The sequence below is a fragment of the Heliangelus exortis genome, chromosome 10, assembly GCF_036169615.1.
Source record: "Heliangelus exortis chromosome 10, bHelExo1.hap1, whole genome shotgun sequence".
In the NCBI taxonomy this organism is placed as follows: domain Eukaryota; kingdom Metazoa; phylum Chordata; class Aves; order Apodiformes; family Trochilidae; genus Heliangelus; species Heliangelus exortis.
The window spans coordinates 18,269,409-18,293,888 of record NC_092431.1 but is presented as its reverse complement, the minus strand read 5'-3'; the positions used below and the strand labels follow the sequence as shown (position 1 = coordinate 18,293,888).

General features: G+C 40.5%; 1 protein-coding gene across 2 annotated transcripts; it reads right to left on the bottom strand.

Moving 5' to 3' along the window:
- Positions 1 to 1,288: 1,288 nt before the first annotated feature.
- Positions 1,289 to 24,030, bottom strand: MGARP (mitochondria localized glutamic acid rich protein). 2 transcript variants are annotated; one of them, XM_071753799.1, is made up of 7 exons: positions 23,786 to 24,030; positions 22,154 to 22,257; positions 21,006 to 21,108; positions 16,262 to 16,462; positions 3,082 to 3,258; positions 2,426 to 2,474; positions 1,289 to 1,853 (listed from the first exon to the last, which is right to left on the bottom strand). In XM_071753799.1, exons 1-6 carry the CDS (start codon positions 23,868 to 23,870, stop codon positions 2,428 to 2,430), a joined length of 717 nt encoding a protein of 238 aa, XP_071609900.1. In that variant the 5' UTR covers positions 23,871 to 24,030; the 3' UTR covers positions 1,289 to 1,853; positions 2,426 to 2,427. The 2 variants fall into 2 exon arrangements, with proteins under 2 accessions (XP_071609900.1, XP_071609901.1); XM_071753800.1 differs by lacking the exon at positions 1,289 to 1,853 and having other exon boundaries at positions 3,082 to 3,228; positions 23,786 to 24,029.
- Positions 24,031 to 24,480: the final 450 nt, after the last annotated feature.

Sequence of the window (24,480 nt, the reverse complement as noted above, 5' to 3'; positions counted from 1 at the left end):
ATAGTTACTTGCTTGACTTTAAGCACGAGGTAAACCAATTGTGTTTGCTGAGATTACTGATATAAGAAGCTTCATTGCTGTGTGGTTTGGGGGCAAAGAGCCACATGCAGTAGAAGTGCTGAAAAGAAAGGGCAACAATAGTGTATTCTTACCCAGACATGCTCCCAGCATCAGCTTAAGGCTTTATCTGATGATTTAATCCATTACTACTACTTCTATCTCACCACCAAATAATTAGTATTTTTAAGAAAGTTAGCTGGGTACTGATTTGATTCTCACATCAACATCCTTTAGAGTTTGAGGTTTTTTGGTTGTTTAGGGGGTTTGTTTGGTTTGGTTTTTTTCCTCGGTTGGTTGGTTGGGTTTTGTTTGGGTTTTTTTTTCTTTCAGTTCCTTAAAAAGTGGATGTTTTAATGTGAAATTAAAGGTCAGGTCCATAACCTAAAGTGCTTACAATCAAAACGTATACCAAAAACAATTAAAAAATAATTATTTCCTGACTAGGAATGTGTTGGGGCTCTTGACTTGTGAACAGGAAAAAGTCAGCCAGCAATCTTCCAGCACTAAGTAGTAAAATGTTTTATAAACCTTTTTACTCTGTGACAAAATCAAACTGGGACTCAATAAAACATTTTTTTTTGTAACCTTGTGACTGTGCATTCATAGAAAGTACTTTTTTTTTGTGCAAAGAACCTAAGCAGTTTAAGCAGATTTCTCTGGACTTATATTCTGGTAGCAGATTCATCTATTTTCACCTATTTTCAATTTCTTTCATCAAAGATGCTTCCTACAGCCTGTCCCTTCCTTCCTACCTTTCAGTTCTGGTCCCTTTCTTCATCACCTGCATTGGGTGTACTGGGTGTTTGCTGTCCAAGTCAAAATCTGGAATAACAGTGCAACCATTTTTATGGTTCCAAGATGTTTACAGAAGAAAAAAAAAAAAGATTCTTAATTCTATTTCTAAAAAAAAAAATAAATTCTTAACTCTATTTCTCACTGCACTTTTGTATCCCGGAGTGCAGAGAATTTCTTGGTAACATTTTTTTTCTGATGAGATACCCTCAGGTGCCCTTAGCTTTCACTTTGAACAAAAATACCAGCTTGGTGAGGCACCTGCTTGCAGCTTTTCTGCACATCTGGCCCACATTCATTAAATATCTGTTCTTATCATTATTCCCAGTAAGACACAAAAATTCTATTTGGCAGAGGAACACATCTTACACTTAGATGTGTAAATTTAAGTACAAATTTAAGCCTTTTGTAAATTATTTTATAGTTGTGGGGTTGGCTTTGCTCTGATTTCTTTTTTCTTTGGATTTCTTTCTTTTTTCTTTGAATTTTCTTTGAATGCTAAAAAACCATGGAAGACAATCATGCAGTTTAAGAACAATATTTCCCTTTACCACAAGAGGCATTATGTTATTTTATATTGCAGTGGAGGATGCAATAAGCAAACAAATGCAATGTTTGATGCATTTGCAAAGGACTCAGAACACAATAATAAGGTTGTATCAGTGTATTTAGTACGTATGTTTTGAGGATGGAATGAAGAATAACTTCATTTCTTGTTTCCTCTTCCTCTTGCATGGGTGTTCTAAGAATTAGTGTATGAATTCTTAACTTGCAGAAAAAAAAAAAAATTGAGAATTCCTGTGAATTTGAGAATGACCTGGGAAGTTTATTTAACTTTCAGTTCTTTCTATTCTAGTTAATACCTTTTCTACCATGATTCATATTCATATTTCACCCAAATTTTTCATTCCCTCAGGTTTCCATCACCGTGTCACAGTCCAGCTTGGAAAGGGGAGTCACAGGGAATACCAAAGCAGCAATAATATTGTGGACAATGTTTTCTATTCCATGAAGTAATAAAGACAACCGGGTAAGATACTAGCAAAAAAGTCAGACAATTCTGTTCAGCTAAAAGTGCAAACTAAAAGTTCAGAGCCACTGAGTGGTGAAGAAAAAGGTTTGAAAAACCTGTTTGAAAAAGCCAGTCCAGAACGTTACAGCTTCACCACATTTACACTAAGGATGAGAGAAGAGCTTACTTGCATGAGGCAATAATCCACAAGTCCAGTCAAATTTAAATTTACAATTTAAATCAATGTCCAAAGAACACTTTTTGCTTGAAATTACAGCTTTTGGGTCTGCATCCACTTTGCATGGGGCTAAGATGAAGCCATGAATAAATACTCAGCGTGATGACTGATAAAAGTTTTGCTCCCTGGCCTCTAAAAGATGCCAGCAATGGTTCTCAAACAATAAGAAATGCTTCAGTTGGGTTTTTTTTTTCCTTTTCAGTGTAATTATTGGGAGCAGAAAGACAAACTCAGTATCAGAGCACAAGTGCAGACTTACCATGTGCTGCAATTGCCACTAACTGAAACATAAAGAAACCTCCTGCTGCAATTGCACACTGTACCTTTAGGGTTCCTTAGGGGCTTCTTCAGGTGGCTTCTCCTCCACAGAACCTGAAAATGGAGACAAAACACAAATAAGAACATTGGAAACGACTTATTCAACACCAAAGAGTCAAGTAAGTTGTTTCCTTTAGTCCAAAAGATCCTTTGGACTAAAGGGACACAGTTCACAGAGTCACAGTAGGTATACAGATCTATTTCCTTTTAGCTTGTTAACTTTAAATGTAGGAGTTTAGAGGCCAAATTTCTAAACTCCTTCAAAAATCTCCCTAGGGATCATTTTAACACATATTTTTCTTTGCATTCAATTAGATTGTTCAACCTCAGTAACAAGACAAAATCCTTCATTGAAGCACTACAAGGTTTATCAGTATCACGTGCTCTGTATTTCTCTTCCCAGCAAGTTGTATCTTTCAAACTGTCAGATCTTAAAATGTGTTTTACACCTTAGAAAGCACAAGGGAGAATTTCTTGTTGATGAACTTCAGCCACTCAGCAAGGCACAGAGCTCAAAACACCCCTAAAACTCCAACTCATCAATGCCTATTTCCACTTCACAACATATCATTTCAAAATTAAATTTTTCTGCTAACACTATGATGCCAAACCCTGTCACTCTTAGAGACAAAACATTTCAGCTCCAGCTGTATTTCTGCACCTTCTGAAGTTTGCTCCAACACCTCAGCATCAAGGTCCAGGCTCCTTGGGGATGGGTCAGGAATCTCTGGAGCTGCTGAGGTTGCTCCTTCCTCTGAGGTTACTCCTTCCTCCACACTGTCTGTGTTTTCCTCATGGTCAGAAGCAGCTGCAACATCCAAGACTTCACTCACAGTTTCTATGAATCAAATTAGAGAGGTAACAGTCTTGCCTTCCCATTCCCTGCCATACAGGAGGGTGAGCACTCAAGGCTCACACACCCTGCAGTGCTTGCCCAGCAGAGATGCCTGAAGTGACTGAGGGCAGGAGGATGTACTGGATGTGACATTTTAGCATGCAAAGAAAAGTTTACAACTGGAATGCCAGTGCAAGTCTGACTCTTCCCAAGCCTGGGTCAAAAAACTATAAAACACGAGCTGGTTTGATGTCTTTAAATGTCTCCTTTCATGACTTTTCATGTCTCCTTTCATGACTTTTCATGTCTCCTATGAGGAGAGGCTGAGGGAGCTGGGGGTGTTGAGGCTGGAGAAGAGGAGGCTCAGGGGAGACCTCATCACTCTCTCCAACTCCCTGAAAGGAGGTTGGAGCCAGGGGGGGGTTGGGCTCTTTTCCCAGGCAACTCTCAGCAAGACAAGAGGGCACAAGAGGTCTCAAGTTGTGCCAGGGGAGGTTTAGGTTGGACATTAGAAAGAATTTCTTTATGGAGAGGGAGATCAGCCATTGGAATGGGCTGCCCAGGGAAGGGGTGGATTCTCCATCCCTGGAGCTATTTCAAAAGAGCCTGGATGTGGCACTCAGTGCCATGGGCTGGGAACTGCAGTGGGAGTGGATCAAGGGTTGGACTTGATGATCTCTGAGGTCCCTTCCAACCCAGCCAATTCTATGATTCTATGAAATATTCTCTAACATCTACATTCCCTTGCAGATACACTGATTTTATTTTCTGATTTCTGTCAACCTATTGATGATGTGCAAAAACACTAAACTTCTACCAAAAATGCTCAACTTCCCATGGAAATAATCCTGGTCTGACCAACACCCTGGGACATCACACGTGCACTTCACATGACCTTGCAAAGACACCGTGGGCACTTTTACTGGAGAAAAAATCCTGAAGGTTCAGGCTGCAATACCCATGTAGCATGATTGCCAAGAGCCATATTTCAATACATCTCCTTAAGGATAAAAAAATGGGTTTGTGGGCTGTACAAGAAGTCTGACATGTAAAATGCCTGTGCAGAGGTGCACCCTACAGGGAGACTGAACATGTCATCCAGCAGCTTCATTTTACTTGACTAAATTCTCTCTTACCACGTCCTTTTAACTTTCCATCATCACACACCTTCACTGCTCTGCAGGGTAAAGTTTGCAGGGACAAATTGTCTCCTATCCTAAGCCACGTGTGTACTAAATACAGCTAACTAAACAGCTTTATTAGAAGTACAAGAAACACAGTAAAATTAAGTTTTGTAGAGCTAGCACCCCGTGTCTTCTTCCAAATATCAGCTCGCAGCTATTTGGATACAGCAGATTCTGAATACCAACTATTTCACTTTATTTTGCAGACACAGCATATCCTGAATATCAACCATTTCACTTTATTTTGCAGGGTACTCAGTGAATTTTGAAGAAGCAACAGAAAAAAAAAATAAAATCATGCTAACTTTGTCTTTATAGGAAACAGCTGGTGGTCCAAGTGCACCTGCAAGGCAGCTTGCACCAGGTCATCCCTTACACCCATGCCCTAAGGCCTCATCTCCAGCTAAAATTCAGACCATTATGACCAGTTTGGCCCCATTTCTTTGGCCTGTTGCAGCTACAGCAAGCTAAGTGTCTTTTGGGGCTCTGAGCACCATGAAAAAAAGAACCAGATAACAACCATGAAATCTATTTTGAGCATTGATCTGACACACAGAAACAAACCCAAGTATTTTTTGGTGGTCTGTACACAGCTTGGTCTTGGAACAAATGTTCTGTATCCTGTTCACAAGCTCAAGAGGTTTTTCCTTATCCCAGGGCACCACCAAAGGCACAAGGAAGCAGGCAAGCAGAGAAGGGGTCCCTCTTTTTTGGATTCAGGACTCCCCTTTCCCTGCAGGGACCCTCAGGCATCCTGCCCCAGCCCTCTGCAGCCTCTCCTGCTGATCACCAGTAGCAAAACCAGCTACAAAGCTTCAGAATTTCTCCTTCTTTTCCTGGATGCTAAATTCAATCAATTCAATCTCAGAGCTATTGCTCCCTCCACCTCTTTTTTTTTTTTTTTTTTTTTTTTTTTCTTTTTTTTTTTTTTTAAATCTCTGTGCACTTTGTATTTTTTCCAGTCCAGCTTAATCTCTCTCTTGGTTTGATGTAAAATCCTCCAGTAACACCCTATTCCCCTGAAGAGATTTTAATCTTTGCCTGCCACAACGACTCATTTTCCATAATCCTTGGAAAGAAGATTTTGCTTTTCTGTCTGTTCAACTATTGCCAAATTGTTAATAAGCCTGTCACGAAACTCCACAGCAATTAATCAGATGTAACTGAAATTACTTCCAACGTTTTTGCTTCAAATACTAAAAAACTTCAGCTTTTTCAGAGTTGCAGAGGATTTACAGCATCTTAATAATTGGTTCTGTGTGGTTTCCTGAATGATGGTAAGTCTGAAATCCTGTATTTTCTGTTTCCCTGTGCAGCAATGATTCCAACCCATTTTCTTTATTTATATCACCCTTCTAACAATTTCTACAGGCTGTAACTGAACAAAATAATCTGCACTGTGTAACTGCCTCTGTCTGCACTGGGGACACATGGTATTTAAGTGCTCTTTGCACTATTTTTCCACTGAATCACCAGCTGCTTTATTACTGATACCACACATTGCTACTGCAGCTCCTGAGAGCCTTGAACAAAATACCCACTGGCAGCATTCCAATCAGATCAGGATTCCTCCTGATCCATACAATTTAAAATGCAAAAAATGGCAATATTCTTGATTTTTTTTTTTTTTAGTTTCTTCTTATATTCACAAAAGTGGGGTTGTTTGTTTTGGGGGTTTTTTTATTTCTTTTTTTTCTTAATTCTGTTGAGGAAAAAACCCCACATCATTCATAAACAGCACTGGAGTTAAAAAACTTCATAATTTTACTGTTTCATAGAGTGCTGTGTCATGTCCCTCAATCTTAGTAGGATTTATTAGTCTACAGAATCTATAGTTTGCAGTTTCATAGAGGTATTATACTGGTGGCAAAACCTCAGCCTTTAAGTATAATATTAACAGGTTTTTTTCTGAAAGAAAATTGATATTTTTCTTACACTTTTTCACCAGGCATTTGTTAATTTTGTTTTCCCTTGGGATAAGTAGCTACATCTCAGTAGCTGTGGCTCTAGTTTTCCATTTGTCTGTACTATCACACTTAATAGATTGGAATTAGGAGCTTAACTTTATTGTGATCTCAACAAAAGATAATAAACAAGAACTTTAAACCCCAGAAAAATCAAACTAAAGATGGAGATGAATGCTCAGGCTTTGCATGTTGCATCACCAGCTGTTCTGAGAGCATCCAAAGCAATTTTAACATTCCCAGGATTCTGAGGACAAACATCCTCAGGCTACTTAGACCCCTGACATATTTCCACTACTCACCCATCAGGACATAATTCAACATCTTTGTAACATCCCTGGCTTACATGAACCCTAAAAAACATCACCTGCTTCTGCTCAGGAGCATTTTAAAGTGGGCTTCACCTTTTCTGCTTTATGAAATAACCACCTGGAGATTAAATTTGTCCTTCCAAACTGCACATGCAGGAACAGAACTGAGCAAGTACCAGCAGCACATCACAAATACCAAACCCTTTATGTTATGAAAACACATCTGGTCTGAGTAAACTCAGAAAAGGAAATTGATTTTACAGACAAAAGGAAATAAGGTTTCAACTTTAATATATTTTTTTTAATAAGGCAGCAACATTAGGAAGCTCCAGTAGCTTATTAGCATGAGACCCAACATCTAGTTCTACCTAGAAATATGACTTTTAGGAAACTGTCCCTATCATTTGTGGGGCAAAAAAAAGGCAAAAAAAAAAGCTGCCTCCTTTATCAGTTCTTCCTGCAATATTTAAAGACAGATTTTTTACTCTTACAGGTGCTACACTTGCAGGACTTCTTTGCATTTACAGTGAAAGAGAAACCAGCCCAGATCCAGGGCATTTCTGCATCCTGATGATGCTCCATGGAACTGGCTGAGTATCAGCCAGGTCAGCATTGTCCAGCAGAGCAGAGGAGCAGAACATGCAGGGATCTGTGTGCCAGGTGGCACTGACTCTTCTTTGCTCCAGTCAATAACAAAAAATCAACCTCAGACACCCTTTCTCCTGCTGAACCCCACACACACACGTGGATGACTTCCAGAACACAGATCCTGCTGCTTGCATGGCCTCTTCCTTCAAGAAACAAGATTAAAACAAGATTTCCAACCACCCTGGGGGGAGTTTTTATGCAGCCTGGATTTTTGTCTGGGATGCAATATTATAGTCCCAGATTAAACCAGTTTATGTCAAACTCCCAGAAGCAAGATGCTACAGGGGGATCTGGAGGCTGGCAGCTGGAAGGGAGATAAAGGATGAATTGAGTTGGCACAGATGATGATAAATAGAACCTGAAACAGCTTGGTTCTTTCAAGAATTTTTATGGAAGAAACTCTTTCTGCTTTCTGCAGGGTATATATGGCCAGGCTTTATTGGTGAGGCCGCACCTGGAGTATTGTGTCCAGTTCTGGGCCCCTCAGTTCAAGAAGGACAGGGAAGTGCTTGAAAGAGTCCAGCGCAGAGCTACTGAGATGATTAAGGGAGTGGAACATCTCCCTTATGAGGAAAGGCTGAGGGAGCTGGGTCTCTTTAGTTTGGAGAAAAGGAGACTGAGGGGTGACCTCATCAATGTTTTCAAATATGTAAGGGGTGAGTGTCAGGGAGATGGAGCTAGGCTTTTCTCAGTGGTGACCAGTGATAGGACAAGGGGTAATGGGTGTAAATTGGAGCATAGGAGGTTCAAGTTGAATATCAGAAAAAATTTTTTTACTGTAAGGGTGACAGAGCCCTGGAACAGGCTGCCCAGGGGGGTTGTGGAGTCTCCTTCACTGGAGACATTCAAAACCCACCTGGACACGTTCCTAGGCGATGTACTCTAGGGGGCCCTGCTCTGGCAGGGGGGGTTGGACTAGATGATCTTTCGAGGTCCCTTCCAACCCCTAGGATTCTATGATTCTATGATTCAGTGCTCATAAAGCCAGAAAAAGCTCAAAAATAAAGCTGTGTTTCATACCACCCTTGCCATTCACACTTGACCAAAGCACCAATGGTCCCAACGTGGTTTCATAGATCAGAGTTCACTGACCACAGCTCCTGAAGAAAGGAAGAGTTCCTATGAGATCAAGGAAAAGCAGCAAATAGTTTTCTACTCCATCCACACGTTTACATTCACATTGCCAAGAGGAGTAAACAGATTAAATCCAGAGTGAGAAGTTCAACTTAAAAAAGTTTGGGGTACTCTGAGAGCAGGGACCTTCCCTTGGCTGCAGCACTGAAGGTTCTTCAGGGCTCATTTAAACTCCTGCTTTCAGCTCAGAGCAATCCTTGGAAAAAAAATTAAAAATAAATTAAAAAAATCAATCACATTAATGTCATGGTTGGGTCTTTTCACTTCCACTAAGTAGCAGCTAGCTAGCAACTAACTGGTAAGAAAACACACAAACAAAACTTCCTTTCCATATAGGAGTAAGTCCCTTTAAAAAGAAAAAAAAAATAAAGGACCAACTGCTTTCCTCATGCAGGTGAAGCACTTTACCTTGTGAAAGAAATAAATCTTTCTCTTAACATGTAAAAACAGAGAAAGCTGTCCCTCATTGAGCAGCATTAAAAGAAGGAAAATCCCAAATCTGAAAAAGAAGAAAAGAAAAAAGAAGGAAAAAGAAAAAAAAGGAAGAGAAAAAAAGAAGAGAAAAAAAGAAGAGAAAAAAAGAAGAGAAAAAAAGAAGAGAAAAAAAGAAGAAAAAAAGAAGAAAAAAAAGAAGAAAAAAAAGAAGAAAAAAAGAAGAAAAAAAAGAAGAAAAAAGAAAAAAAAGAAAAAAAAGGAAAAAAACAAAAAAAGAAGGAAAAGAAGAAAAAGAAGAAGAAGAAGAAGAAAAAGAAGAAGAAAAAGAAGAAAAAGAAGAAAAAGAAGAAGAAAAAGAAGAAGAAAAAGAAGAAGAAAAAGAAGAAGAAAAAGAAGAAGAAAAAGAAGAAGAAAAAAGAGGAAAAAAGAGGAAAAAAGAGGAAAAAAGAGGAAAAGAAAAAAAAAAAAAAGAGAGAGAAAAAGAAAAAAAGAAAAAAATATTTCAGAATTCACTCCTTAAGCAAAAGTTTTACCACTTTTGGCCAGTCAAGTCAGCATTGATGTGAATGTTCTCCTTGTTCAGAGTGCTTTTGAGTTAAAAAAATTTTGTTATTTTTTATATCTATTGACTCTACAGATGGCTGATAAAAATATCCTGCAAGTATAATTAAACTAAGTTGTATCTGATGGTTCTAGGTCTTGCTGGACTTTAAGCTTAAGATAACCAAAGCCTTCTCAGGAGTAGAGCCTGTATTTTTTCCTCTAGTTTTGCATTTCCCTACTTATATGTTTGAAATTATCATATTTTGGTTCTACTCCTGATCCTTTGATTCCTTTAAAAAGGGGTATTTCCAGTTAGAAACAACAACACATCTGAACAGGCACTTGTTTTCTGTAATTTTTAAAGATATTTCTAAATACACTTTACTGAGTGAAGCATCTCACTTCAAGCAGTATCCTTCATACCAGGAATTTTTTTTAAGAGGTGATGCTGGTATCTGTATCACAGAACATCAGGTTCAATTACTTTAATATTTGCAGAAGAATTTGGCTTTTTATAAAGCTAAAAAAAAAAAAAAAGGACCAGTTAGTCATCATAATACTGATGGAATCTGCCTGGAGTGCACAAACCAAAGCTGAGTACAAAACAGGGCTTTGATATTTCAAGCTGCCTGTAACATAACCAGTGTTACACAGTAATTAAAAAAAAATTAAAATTAAATTAAAATTAAAATTAAATTAAAAATTTAATTGTATTAAACAATATTTCCTTTACAGTCTTTTTAAGAGCAACTCATACTAGAATGTAAGGCTTTTTTTTTTTTTTTACACAAAGCTGCTTTAAGGAAAATGGAAAATAAGTTCCTTCAACAATGGCTTTTGTCCTAAATCCTGAGATTTTCATCAGAAACAACTTGCAGTCCCAGCTATTGATGAACTCAGCCACATCAGGCTGAAGGAAAAGTAATAATTACCACCTCATTTTGGGGCAAAAGAGGCAAAACTGTGGATATGTCCCTGCAAAGTGACCCAGTGCTTTAGGTTTCCTTGGCCAGGAAGACACAGGGACCTTGGCACAGAGACCCCCAGGAACATCCCCAGCACCAGGAGCATCACTCAGACCTCCATGAAATGCCTTTTCTCTACTCACTGGCAATTTTTATTCAGTCATCATTTAATATTGTAACCAGACAGCCATCTTTTCAGGAAGAAAAAACACTTAATGTGTAAACATTGTGCTCAAAAAGGAAAAAAAAAATTAATTACTGGGTGATTAACCACAGACCAATGCCTCCCTCCTACACTGCAAACTCAACCCTCAAGCTTCAGACAGGAAAAAATAAACCTCTCAGCTCTATGTGCTGATCAGAACCAGGGAGCTACTCATTATTTGGAAAAAACACAAAATTTGATCAATTCCTGGAATGCCCAGGAACTCATTCAGGGCTGGGCACTCCTGAAGCCCACATGGCTTTAGAGGAAATTGTGCTACTGCCCCAGCCCAAACCCCCTGGTTTTTGGGCACAGCCTCAGCCTTCCCAACCCAGCAATACCTGCCCAGAGCCCAGGGGCAGGAATTGGGAATTTTTTCCCTTTGGGATTTCAGCAATGCAGTCAGTTAAATCTGAACCAGAGGCTCAGAGCCCAAGGCCTTTGAGACACTGACAAACAAAGGAAAGCTGCTATTTCATAAGAAGCCTGACACTATAAAAATATCATAATTTTTTTTTCTTTTTGCAAGGCATCCATAAGTAAGCCAAATAAAAATCCCTGAGGTTCAGCTGAGAGCCCAAGCCAGGATGTTAAAGAAAAAAAAACCTTCTTCTCTCCATACAGCAAGAAAAGAAGCAATTTAATTCAACCAAACTTTTTACAGGTTGGGTGTGACTAATATAAGTCACAGCTTCCTATGAAAAGCCTCATTAGTTCATACTAATGACCAGAAGACTCACTTCAGAAGAGGTTATTTTGTAATGGATGATTAAAAAAAAATAAAAATAAAAAATTCAGAAATGACCGTAATGGTCAGAATTAAATCCTAACAGTGCAAACCACATGAATGTGGTTAAATGGGTTAAAAGGCAGCAGAGAATTTTGAGTTTAGCATTTTATATTCTGTAAAAAGGATTTGTAGCAAATCACGTTGTGTTTGGCTGGTTGGATGCTCTAAACATCCAGCCACTAATTGTAAGGGATCACAAAGAAAACTACTGCAAATTAACAGAAATAGCATGTATGGAAATGCATTAAAAAAAAAAAGAAAAAAAGGAAAGAAAAAAAAGGGAAAGGAAAAAAAGGAGAGGAGAAATAGGAGAGGAAGAAAAGGAGAGGAAGAAAAGGAGAGGAAGAAAAGGAGAGGAAGAAAAGGAGAGGAAGAAAAGGAGAGGAAGAAAAGGAGAGGAAGAAAAGGAGAGGAAGAAAAGGAGAGGAAGAAAAGGAGAGGAAGAAAAGGAGAGGAAGAAAAGGAGAGGAAGAAAAGGAGAGGAAGAAAAGGAGAGGAAAAAAAGGAGAGGAAAAAAGGAGAGGAAAAAAGGGAAGGAAAAAAGGAAAGGAAAAAAGGAAAGGAAAAAAGGAAAGGAAAAAAGGAAAGGAAAAAAGGAAGAAAGAAAGAAGAAAAAAAGAAAAAGAAAAAGGAAAGAAAAAAAAATTAAAAAAAGGAAAGAAAAAAGAGGAAAAACAAAAGGAAAAACGAGGAAAACGAGGAAAAAAGAAGAAAAGAGGAAAAACAAGAAGGAAAAAAGAGGAAAACGAGGAAAAAAGAAGAAAAGAGGAAAAACAAGAAGGAAAAAAGAGGAAAAACAAGAAGGAAAAAAGAGGAAAAAAGAGGAAAAACAAGAAGGAAAAAAGAGGAAAAAAGAGGAAAAACAAGAAGGAAAAAAGAGGAAAAAAGAGGAAAAAAGAGGAAAAAAGAGGAAAAAAGAGGAAAAAAGAGGAAAAAAGAGGAAAAAAGAGGAAAAAAGAGGAAAACAGAGGAAAACAGAGGAAAACAGAGGAAAACAGGAAAACAGAGGAAAACAGAGGAAAACAGAGGAAAACAGAGGAAAACAGGAAAACAGGAAAACAGGAAAACAGAGGAAAACAAGAGGAAAACAAGAGGAAAACAAGAGGAAAACAAGAGGAAAACAAGAGGAAAACAAGAGGAAAAAAGAGGAAAAAAAGAGGAAAAAAAGAGGAAAAAAAGAGGAAAAAAAGAGGAAAAAAAGAGGAAAAAAAGAGAGGAAAAAAAGAGCGGAAAAAAAGAGAGGAAAAAAAAGAGGGAAAAAAAGAAAAAGGAAAAAAAAAGGTGTATTTATTTTCACAAGATCCACCAGTGAACCTCAGGAGGTACAATCCTAAGGGATAAGGTGTGTCCATCCTCAGCCTGCTGCATCCCACCCCCGAGGCTGTGAAGAGCTGCAGTGCAGGTTGCACAACTTTTCCCCTTCCCTCCACCTCCCACAAACAAATCCTAGAAAGAAGTTTGTTCCAGTGACTCACATCAGAGAGCCTCTGAATTAAGGATGAGCAATTACAAAAAAGAAAAAAAAGCTTCAGGACTTGTCAACAATCTGCAAAACACTCCCAGTGTCAGAGCACCCAGGGTTTTGTCACTTCCCAAGCAATGCACACTGATGATGTTGGCACCACTGGGCAATTGGGTCAGCAAAAAAAAAAAAAATAAAAATTCTTGTTCAGAAAGCAGTAACTCCTGCCCAGTGCAGCCCATGGTTGTTTCTTTAGGCTGCAGACAGCTGGCATTGTAATGCCATTCAAAGCTGAACATGGAAAACACTGGCACATTCAGGCATTAATCCTCCCCAAACCAGTCAAATGGTGTTTAAAATAAAAACCAGAGAGGAGCCCACATCCTGCAATACTTAAAAAATTAGAATTCATGCTACAGAAGTAAGGAGCACAAGAAAACATGGGTTTGGCCTCACTGCTTTTGTATCCAGGTTGATAATGCCACAACTTCAAGCCTCAATAAAAGAGCTGGGGAGAAGTTTATAGTGGTAATCTATAAACTGCAACTCACAGGTGCAACAACATCCAAAAAGCATCTTGCCAAGTTGTGAATTTTATATTATTTGTTTCATCTGAAGACTGACTGATCTTTATTTATAGTCCCCAGACACAGAGTGCACTAAAACAACAGTGGGAAATTCAGCAGCATCAGGCTGTAATCAAGTGTGAGAGTGCAACAGCTCCAGTAATAAAGAGGTACAGAAAATTACAATTCAGAGAAAGCTCAGGGAAAAAAGTTATAAGGCACAGTGCCTTTTTTTTGGAAACAGTATTTTATAGAATTCCAGAAACCAGTAGTACATTATAAATTGTGTAAGGGGAGGCAAGGAGAAAATTCCAGCCAGGAATGGTTATAATTAACTTTTTGAAATTGAAAATTACCATAATTAATAAATACCTACCTACCTGCAAGGGTGGCTGTTTTGGGGTTGGGTTTTTTGCACATACATGTATAATCACACACTGATGTTATCTGTATACATACATATGTACCTATACTGGAGCTGGACACAAATGTCATAGAATCATAGAATCATAGAACTGGCTGGGTTGGAAGGGACCTCAGAGCTCATCAAGTCCAACCCTTGATCCACTCCCGCTGCAGTTCCCAGCCCATGGCACTGAGTGCCACATCCAGGCTCTTTTGAAATATCTCCAGGGATGGAGAACCCACCCCTTCCCTGGGCAGCCCATTCCAATGTCTGATCACCCTCTCAGTAAAGAAATTCTTTCTAATGTCCAACCTAAACCTCCCCTGGCACAACTTGAGACCTCTTGTGCCCTCTTGTCTTGCTGAGAGTTGCCTGGGAAAAGAGCCCAACCCCCCCCTGGCTCCAACCTCCTTTCAGGGAGTTGTAGAGAGTGATGAGGTCTCCCCTGAGCCTCCTCTTCTCCAGCCTCAACACCCCCAGCTCCCTCAGCCCTTCCTCACAGGACTTGTGCTGGATCCCTTCACAGCCTCCTTGCTCTTCTCTGGACCTGCTCCAGCACCTCAATCTCCTTCCTGAGCTGAGGGGCCCAGAACTGGACACAGGACTCAAGCTGTGGCCTCCCCAGGGCTGAGCACAGGGGCAGAATCCCTTCCCTGGACCTGCTGGCCACGCTGTTCCTGAGCCAGCCCAGGATGCCATTGGCCTTCTTGGCCACCTGGGCACACTGCTGGCTCCTGTTCAGCTTCCTGGCAATCCAGACTCCCAGGTCCCTTTCTGCCACTCTGTGCCCAGCCTGGAGCTCCCCATGGGGTTGTTGTGGCCAAAGTGCAGGACCCGGCACTTGGCCTTGTTGAACCTCATCCCGTTGGGATCAGCCCAACTCTCCAGTCTGTCCAGGTCCCTCTGCAGAGCCCTCCTGCCTTCCAGCTGATCCACACTGGCAGCTTGCTCTTCCAAACATTACAGAAAGCCTTACAGATTATTTAGGTAAGCATTATTTTTCAAAGCAAGGATGCCTTTCCCTGGGCAGTTCCAAAAGAAAAATAATTCTTTACCTCAGTAGAAAGATACATTTTTCCCCTCTCTAAGTGGAAAGAACACGAATGACAAAGATGGGTTAATACAAAACTGAAAGGTATTTCCAGAAGGATTTCAATTTTTTTTTTTTTCCTTAATACAAGTGGAAGAACCACTTCAGTGGTTGTGCTGTTCCCCTGAAGACAAGGCCTGGAGGAGAAGAACAACCAAAAACCAGACATTAAGGTGACCTGGCAGCAGGACTCAGGTTACATGGCAGTGACAGCCCCAGCAGGGAAACCTCACATGAACTGCTCAAGAGATGGCCAGGGTTCAGCCTGGACTTTGGCACACCTGTTAGCAACAGAATCACTTGGAAACCTGATTCTGCCAGCACTACCACACAGCAGAGAAGAAGCATGGCAGCAAGATTTGCCAGGCACCCAAGACAACCCTCAGAATTCCTTATAAATATCAATGTAACAGAAGTGCTGTTCTAGTGCTGGTTTCTTCAGGGGGAATGCTGCCAGAGAAAAGAGATCTAAGATCAGTAATTTATAAATAGTACATCCACTTCAGTTAACACCAAGCAGTAACTAACAGTTACAAGAGAATTTTTCTCTTTAAAAAAATAGTGAGCAGAGTAACTACACTGGAGTCATTGTGTATAGAATTAGATTCTTAGATTTCATCTATTTATGTACAACATTCCTCAGGGAAAATCCCAGCTACTTCCTCTTCAACAGAGTAGTAGGAATATTTATGATATGGAAGATCCTAGCCTATCCAGCCATGAACAAATATTCCCAGATAAGCATTGTGAAAGGAATATTCAGTTTCTTCCAGATACAAAGAGGTGTCTGCTCCTTAAAGTGAAATTTTGCAATTGCTCTGTAGAGCAACAGAGAGAATAAACACTGCAAAACATTTTAAAACACCTTGTATCTATTAACACCTCTAATTCATTACCTGTAACATATAAGACCTTCCTTTCTAAATTAAATGGTCTCAATATTCCATAGAAATGGACATTTTTCAGTTATTTAGCAAACCCTTATGAACCAGGTCACTGAAACAACTGCTCACACACTCACCTTAACAAAAGATCTTAAAGAAGATAAATAGAATGGGGTAGTAAAATAAACTTTTCATTCTACTGTTTTTAGACAGTAGCTCTGGTGCCACAGGCAAGGACACTTTTAGTGACACTGATTTAATAACCTTAATTACCTTCTGTTCATGACATGTCAAGGTAAGATCTCAATTAGTGTTCACAGCAGGACAAACTGCATTAGGAATATTGGTGCTCTGTAATAAGAGGCAGAGTTTCAAAACCCCCCAACACACACAGGCAAAAAACACATTGGGAAGTTAACCTTGCACTGCAGCAGCCTCCGAATTAGCAGCAACTTCCTGCTGTGCTTCCTCCACAGCAGGGGATGCCTCTGGAGCCTCACTCTCCCCTCCAGTTTCTGGGGATCCCCCAGCACTCTCATCCTCTGCTGGGGGTCGAGCAGCAGCTCCTGCCTCAGCCTCTTCCGTGGCTTCAGTGACTTCATCCGTCTCTTCTTCATCACCTTGTAAGGATTTATTTAATACAACAGAGTAAAGTGCATGCATGCAGTGCCAATTCACCAACCACTTTTTACCATCAGCATTTAAATTTACGTTAATTAATATTAAATTAATTTACATGGACAGCTAAGCTTTGGAATCAGAATTTGCAAAGAGTGAGGAAATCAATAGCTCATCTCCCCCATGTTGTCTAATGTCACACCAAAGGAAAAAAAAAAAAAAAAAAAAGATGTTTACAAGATGAGGAAACCATATTCTTAATTACTGAGTTTTGTAACTGCTTCAGTTTAATAAGAAAACAAAGTGTGGCTGAAAGCAAGTGTCTGCAAGAGGTGGGAGTGCACAGAAGGACAAAAAAAGGGCCCCAGCATGTGTTGCTCCAACCCCACTCTGCTGAAGTGCTCATGCACACACAGGTGGCACAGGGCTCTTGCCCAGGTCACACCCAGCAAAGGAGTTACCAGACTGGGAATATGACATTTCCTGACATAATTAGAAGCTCATAAGGAGTTCATCACCCACCAGGCTCACAGCTTAGAAGCACTGTAGGTGCAGGGCTGCTCTCTAGGTGGCTGGCTTGGCTGTCAACAGCTACAAGAGTGCTGAGCTGAACAAGTGTTGAGTTTTCAGATGGGATTTGTGTCCTCTCTTGGCTCCAGGCTGCACAGGTACTTTGCTATCCCTATTCACTGGGCTTGCTTTCTTTACAGCTCCACTGAATGCACTGTGAGCACTGCAAGAGCCAAAGCAGTGAAGTAAAAAAGGTAAGATTTGTGAGGCAGGATAAACCAGGAGACCCTGCATATAAGGTACATATAAGTAAAAAAATAACTTACTAATTTTAAGTGGTCAGTGCTCACTTTATGGGATACAGGATCACTTAGGACTGACCTTTTTTTCTTTAACAACTCCCAGCTGTCTTGTCAGTACCTGAAAGTACTTATCTACACTGCTGTGGGTCAGACTCTTTAGAATCTGAAAAAAAAGCACTGTTTCCCAATCATGCACTACTCCAAGTAGTACAAATCCTTAAAAACTACCAGCACAAAGCCACAAAGATGCACAACCACCATGCAAACATGCACTATGGTGAAGTTAACAAAATTGCTATGTAGATACACCAAGTGTTCACTGCCAAGTTTGCCACTAGAACAAGTTCACCATCTGAAAACAGAACTGGAAATAAAGTTTGTAATACAGTGTAAAACTGAGAACAGAAAGGAAAAAGCTTAAAGAGACATAGTCAGAATTTTTTTTATTATTTTCTGTTTAAAAACCAAACAGATCATTTTAATTCTTGGTTTTCTTATGCTGGTGCATGACCATATTTTTTTGTTCAAGTTTAAACACAAGTCTATCTCTTGCTCAGTAAAAATCAAAGCTTTGTGCTACACAACCTGATCATGTCCCTTTAAGAGAATGCTGTATTTTAACAAATTAAATTGATTACACAAAGAACAGACTAACAGCCAAGCTTAGCATTCAGTACACTTTATTGGACAGTCAAATAGAGAGTGCATTCATTCAGAACAGCCAGCTTCTCAGTCTCAGACCTGCCCTTCTACAAAGCAGAATCAGTAATAAGCCCAATATGGTTTGGCCTTGCAAACACAGGTAGCTTTTTTTTAAAGTCTCACAAGTGTGGAGTTTTACAATAGGAGGTATAAAGTCATCCCAAGGTAGGCTGCAAGGTACACAATGGTGAACGACTGTCCTTTGTATTTAACTTCCTCAGGTTTGGAAAGAGATTTCCCTTGTATTTTAGTCTGGAAAGTGTAAAAGCAGAGGATAGATTAGAAAGATTGAATCAGCTTGCATCGAGTTAAAAAGAAAAGTCATCCCTAAAAAAGAAGGAAATTGGGAACAAGTTCAAAGGAGACACATGCATATGGAAGACAAAACTCAGTATTTGCTCAATAAGCAAGCAGAATGTTCTGCAAGGCAAACATCATTTTACAGTCCAAATGATGTCCCAGATTTCCTACTGCTACTTCAAGTCAGGCTTCTGCAAGGGGCTCTTTCAAACCCCTCCCTACATTGGAAAGTAACTTGGATTTCAGAAGAGCTACGGAAAATCTGCTATTAGATCTTTTTTTCAAAGTCTGATTGAAATCATTAAAATACCACTAACTATAATTTCAACCCTCTAACAAACCAAAAAGCCTAGATTAGTATTTCTTTCTCTTGTTTTGACAGCTTGCTTTGCTACATGGAGTTCTTCCCAATAGACATCAGGGAAAAATTTTCTTCCCAATAGATAATAGGAAAAAATTTTCTTCCACATGAAAAATCAAGAAAAATCTTTCAGATCAAGAGAGTGTCTCTGTGATCAACTGCTCCCTGGTATTAAGTTCTTCCAGCTAGAAAGTCCTTCTTTTATCCCAGGACATGTGCCAAATATGCCATGTATGCAGGTTGCTTTTCTATATACCACTTCATATAGCGTTTTTTTATAGCTTATTTTAAGTTTGATTTTTTGAGAACCTAAAAAAAATAATAGATTACTGTGAGAACAGAATTTTTAGTCACTCTTCTCAGCCATATTTCCAGTGAAAAAGTGAATTTAAAGAATGCATGGGGAAAGAAGCTGCAGCGGCACTTCTGGGAAAAGCAGTATTATGGTAACACTCTGTGACAAGATACACACAAAAATGTGACTGCAGGGAAAAAAAGGGGAGAAAGAGACATTAATTTGAGGAAGCACACAGAGGATTCTATAGGAAAAGTAAGAATGGAAACTTCTTTTGGGAGGGTACAGTTGGGAATGAAGGAGGGTTTTAAAAAGAGCTGATTCAACATGAGTTTTGTGTTGTGAACTGGAGTCAGCCAATTAAAAGTTCAATGCTCTGAGCTGAGCATTTATTCAGAAGCCCAGTATTGAAAATAAAATTGGAAATAAGTTTCAGCCACATCCAGTATGGCCACAGAAATCTTTTGGACTTCTTCCTCTCAATAATAAAGGAGTGAGTAATCATCTGCCACTGGTTGTGACATTTCTGTAAATTACTAAGGAATGCAAGGCATCAGATTATGGGATGTCTGGAGGGGACCCAAAGGCAGAATTGAGTAAATTACAGAGCACTGAGTATTCTTACCCCATTCTCATCTCAGGCAACACATGTATAGCCTTCAGTGGGTCAACAGCACCACTGACTCTATGGGAATTCCACTCTAACATTTTGGTAGGCTACAGTTAAAACCCAGTACCTTGCAGAAGTCAACCTTAAGAGAAAAGAGGGAATATACAGAACATCATTTGGAGTGCCCTGGAAGGTTTGCTCAATGCTTTCACATCTGCCATGTTCTTCTGACTCTTCATCAGAAGATAAGTGTAACCCTTGTTTCTTCCCTGAACAGCAGACTACTAGGTCACTAGGAGAAAATACCTACTTTATCCTGGTTAGATTTTTTTTATTATTATTATTTAATTTTATTTTAGGGACAAGGAAGGTTTGCATTAAAATTATGAACAAATTATCAACATTTAAAGAATTAAGTTTAAATTGCTTCCAGCTACTTAAGAGGAAGAAAAATAAGGAGGTGTGCTATTTTAAATCTCAAAATGTGCAGTTTTAAAGTTCTAAAACTAAAGGATGTGTTGTTGAACTTCAAGACGAACAAGTTCAGAAAAAAAATAATTTTAGAAGCAGACAATTCAAAGCATGTTCTCACACTGAAAACAAAACTTAAGTTCAGCATCCTTCACTCAAATCTGTTCTTTGTGCACATACAAATACACTAAATCAGTTATCCAGATGTCAGTATTTAAAAAAATTAATGAATGAAGATGCTAACTAAATAAAAATATAAAGATCTCAAAAAGCCTTTTTTTTTTCAATTGCTTTTTCCTAGCAAGCTCATGCTTGCCAAAATTCTATCTTTTATATCAATGCCACCATAACACTAATTAGTGTAGACAGACACCACATTCCATTACAAGTATTTGAACTAACATGGTCTAATTATTTAAGCATGAAGAGCTAAGTAAGGATTTGCCATACATTTAGGTGATGTCTGCTTTTCAGTTAATCCTAAATTAAAAAGGACAAAATCAAAGTTGTGAGAGAGGAAGTGGGGTCCAATTTATAGTGTTTTTTAAAAACATAGGGGTTTTTTTTTTCCTATTGAACTGTGTCTCCTGATGGCACGTGGCCTGGAGCCAAACTTTTGACTGAGAAAAAAAAATATTATCTCCTTCCTCCTCAACAAAAAGAGCAAAAACAATTTTGACAGCATTATGCATTTAGTCAAGTTTCATCAAGCTTTCAGTGAATCAAATGCAAATACTCAACAGACAATTAATGGCTCACACATTCAACTCTTTCCATCCAAAGAGACTCCTCCTGCAGGCTGATCACAGACTCACTGCCTAAACATTAAGTCTGTCCCCAAAACTTGTGCACAAGTAAAGGAACACTGCACAGCCACCTTTCTCTTTACTCCCAGAGCTCAGCAAAGAGTTGGACAGGGTTAAGGACTGATCAGACAGTCCAGAAAGCTGTTCCAAATCCTTGTGTATTTGGGGAACAAAAGAGCTCAACTCACCCCTGCGTGACGAAGCTCTGCCTTTCCTCCCCTCAGCTCTCTCATGGAGAATATTCATGTGTTCAATGTACTTCCTGCGGGATGAGGTGACTTCTCTGTAGGCCTGAAAGGAAATCATACCTAAACTTACTGCTCTATCCCTATAAAACTATCACAGAAAAAGAGGGGAGAGGGAAAAAAGGGTTTTTTTTTAAGCAAGTGCTACTGTTTATCTTAAAACACATAGAAAATGTGCTAAGCAAGATTAAAAAAAAAAAAAACAACAAAACTATTTTGCTGCACTGGTTATACATTTCATATTTCTCCATTGTTAGGGAAACAAATGCAATATACCAGGAACTGAATACAGTATTGGAAAAGACAATTACAGTCAGATCCTTTTTCTTTTTTTTTTAAGGTGAGAGAATTTTTTAAGCAAGAGAATTTATTATTCCTCCAGATACACAACCACACAGGTCTGATATTTTGAACAAGAAGAAGGTACTTACCATTGAAGAGCATTACTTTGTGGGAGAGGGAAAATAATACCTCTCTGGGATGTGCTTACCACTATATCAAATCTGGTGGTAGGGGGAAGGAAGCTATGAAATAGATGCTTTAGGGACATGAAGCACAGAGTCTGATATATTTAGATGCAGGTAAGAGAACAATTACCAAAAAGCTTGACACAAACAGATGTTTACAAAACTTTAATATGCTTTTCCTAAATCATGATCTATTTTTATCTTTCTTTGTACCCCAATTAAAAAGGTTCATAATCTTCCCCTTGTGGCTTCAGACAGCTTACTCCACATCTCTCTTTCCCACTTGGATATACTCTTAATGTTTGTGGTTAACAAGAAAAAGTCAGGGTTTTGAGGCAGCTGCCTTACTCTGTCTCTGGACTCATTCATTTCACAGTCTTAAATACCTTTCCCACTAAGAATTGCAAAAGCACTAGATACCAAATTTAACACTAAAACAGGAAAGCAACAGGCATGCAGTTGCAACAGTCTCTTCAACCAGTTTTTAAGTGAGACTGCATTTAAGCATCTGGTACAACCACTTTGTGTTGACAATTTGTGTCTTGATCATGTTCTTTAACCAGGAGCACACCTTACACCATGACAACTCAGAAAGCACAAACAGATCCATTCCCAAACACTTACATAGAATAAACCACCAAAAGCAGCAACTCCAGCAATGAGATAGTAAATCATGTTCTCTCCAGAAGAGCCAGGAACACTCCCAGATGACATCTGGCGAAGAGGTGCTACAAAAATCATTATTGAAATGAATGTAAAGCTCTGATAAAAGATGATCACAAAAATACAATAAAGTAATTTGAGCTTTCTACAGGAAGGCACAATTTCAAAAAAGCTATAGCAAAACAGTGAGGTTCATCTTAGGCATGTTCAGTACAGCTGAGTAACACAGGGTGTGGTGCCTAACTGAGCAGAGGTACATGGCTGACCTGCTCCTAAGAGGGCAAGATTTTCTGTGAACTACGTGGTCTGCTTCCAAATCCTGGATGCAGTCTATACAGACCATGGAAAAACATAAAGAATGTTAAAAAAAACAAAAAAAAAAAAAAAAAAAGGTAGGCAAAAAAGTTCCTGCCTAAGGTATGTAAAAGAATTAATCGATCTGTAGTCTTGCTGCAGAGGTAACAAATCCTCTTCAGTTTGCTAGCAGACTTTAAGACACTTTAAGAAACATTTCTATGAATTCACATTCCTTACTTCTCAGGCAGATTGCTGACATTTAGATACAGGCCTATAACCTCAAGTATTGTCCAACAGCCTCGGATTCTTCTGTACATCTCAAAAAAATAACCCAAACACACAAAGCAGATGTAATTCTGGGTGTCAACAAAGCTTTCAGCTGACTTTTGTGCCTTCATCCCAGCACAGACAACAGGCACCTCATTGAAAGGGTGCCCACCACACAGAAAATGGCTCTGAGCGCTGCAATCGGTAGCTGCAAAAATAGTCTCAATCTCAAATATTACCATCACATGCCAGATTATGTTTAGCATCTGCCTCATGACACACTTTCCGGACTCCAACCATCAGGCATCCCTAATGGATCCTCTCCCATGTATACATATGCTCAGTAGCAGTTTCTCAGGAGCACCTTCTTCTCTCCGCACATTACAGATAAGACAGTGCCCTACGAGGCTGCAATCCTTTAGCCCTGACGGAATATTTTTTTTTTTTTTTTTTTTTTGCTGGTTACACAACTCCCGATGCACCAAAAGCCACAGCTGCAACGCACCAAGCTGATTCACGCTCCCCTCTGGCCCTGACAGCCCAAACCTCTGTTCCAGCTCCCCACCTAAGGTTCATTTTCCCCTTCATTTTTAAGTCGCGGAGTGGAACTGAAGACAGCGGCGGCCGCTTCACCGCGGGTGGGCTTACACCTGCCCGGGGCCGAGCCGCTTCCACACACCCGGGAGGAGAGGGGGGACACAGCCCCGCCGCCGCTTCCCCGCTGCCGAAGCACCATTCCGCTCCCCTGCGAGGGTAGGGCTGCCCTCCGGGACTCGGCGGAGGTTTCCCGGTGGCGGCAGGGATGTGACCGAGCACCGTCCCCGCTCCCCGCCCGGCCGTTCCCTCACAGGGGGGGGGGAGAAGCGCAGCGAACGCCCCTAACGGACCGCGACAACGCGACCTTCGCGCGTCCCCCTCCCTGGCCCAGCCTCTCTTCTCTCTGCGTCCCGGTGACCTCTACCCGGTCCAACGGGTCGAGCTCCGCGGCGGCAGCCCCCCCCGCCCCCACTTTCCTTTTCCCCCGCGTACCACGCTGCTTGAGGCGGCTCGCAGCGGAGGGAGCCCTGCTGAGGCGAGAAGCCAAGGTCTGCGAGGCAGCCCTGCAGAGATACATGGCGGCGGGAGCCGGGAGCCCGGAGCGGAGCAGGTGCGGCTTCCAGATAGATCAGCGCGGAGCGGCTCCCGCGGCAGAGGACACCGACACCCGCCCCGCACCCCCCCTCCGCCCCCGCGGCGCGGCGGGCGGGGACACCGCTGGGGGAGGCGGGACCGGCGGCAGCTCCGATCCCCACCACGTCCCGGCGCACCTGAGCGCTGCTGTCGGGGTGGCCGTGCCGGGACTGTCGCGATAGGAAGGGCCGATAGGGAGGTGGCAGGGCTATGGCGCTGTAGCAGCGGGGAAACATCAGCTGGGCTGTAGCACATCAGTTGGTGTCGAGGGTTCGGGTCGGGCCGGCAATTAAAGGGAGGGCAGGGGGTGTCTATTAAACCCCTTCCCTTCCCAGAAAGGGAGGGGAAAGAGAATAAGGGAGAGAGACTCAGGGGTTGGAAACGAAACGAGGCAGCTCTAAGGAAACGATAATGCTGAAAGAAAATAATGAAATATGTACATATATACACCACAACATGCTCGAGAAACAATATCCCCCCTCCCAATAAAAGTCACAGACATCACAGAGGGTGCAGAGCAGGATCTGGTAACGTCCTGGACTGGGCTGCTAAAG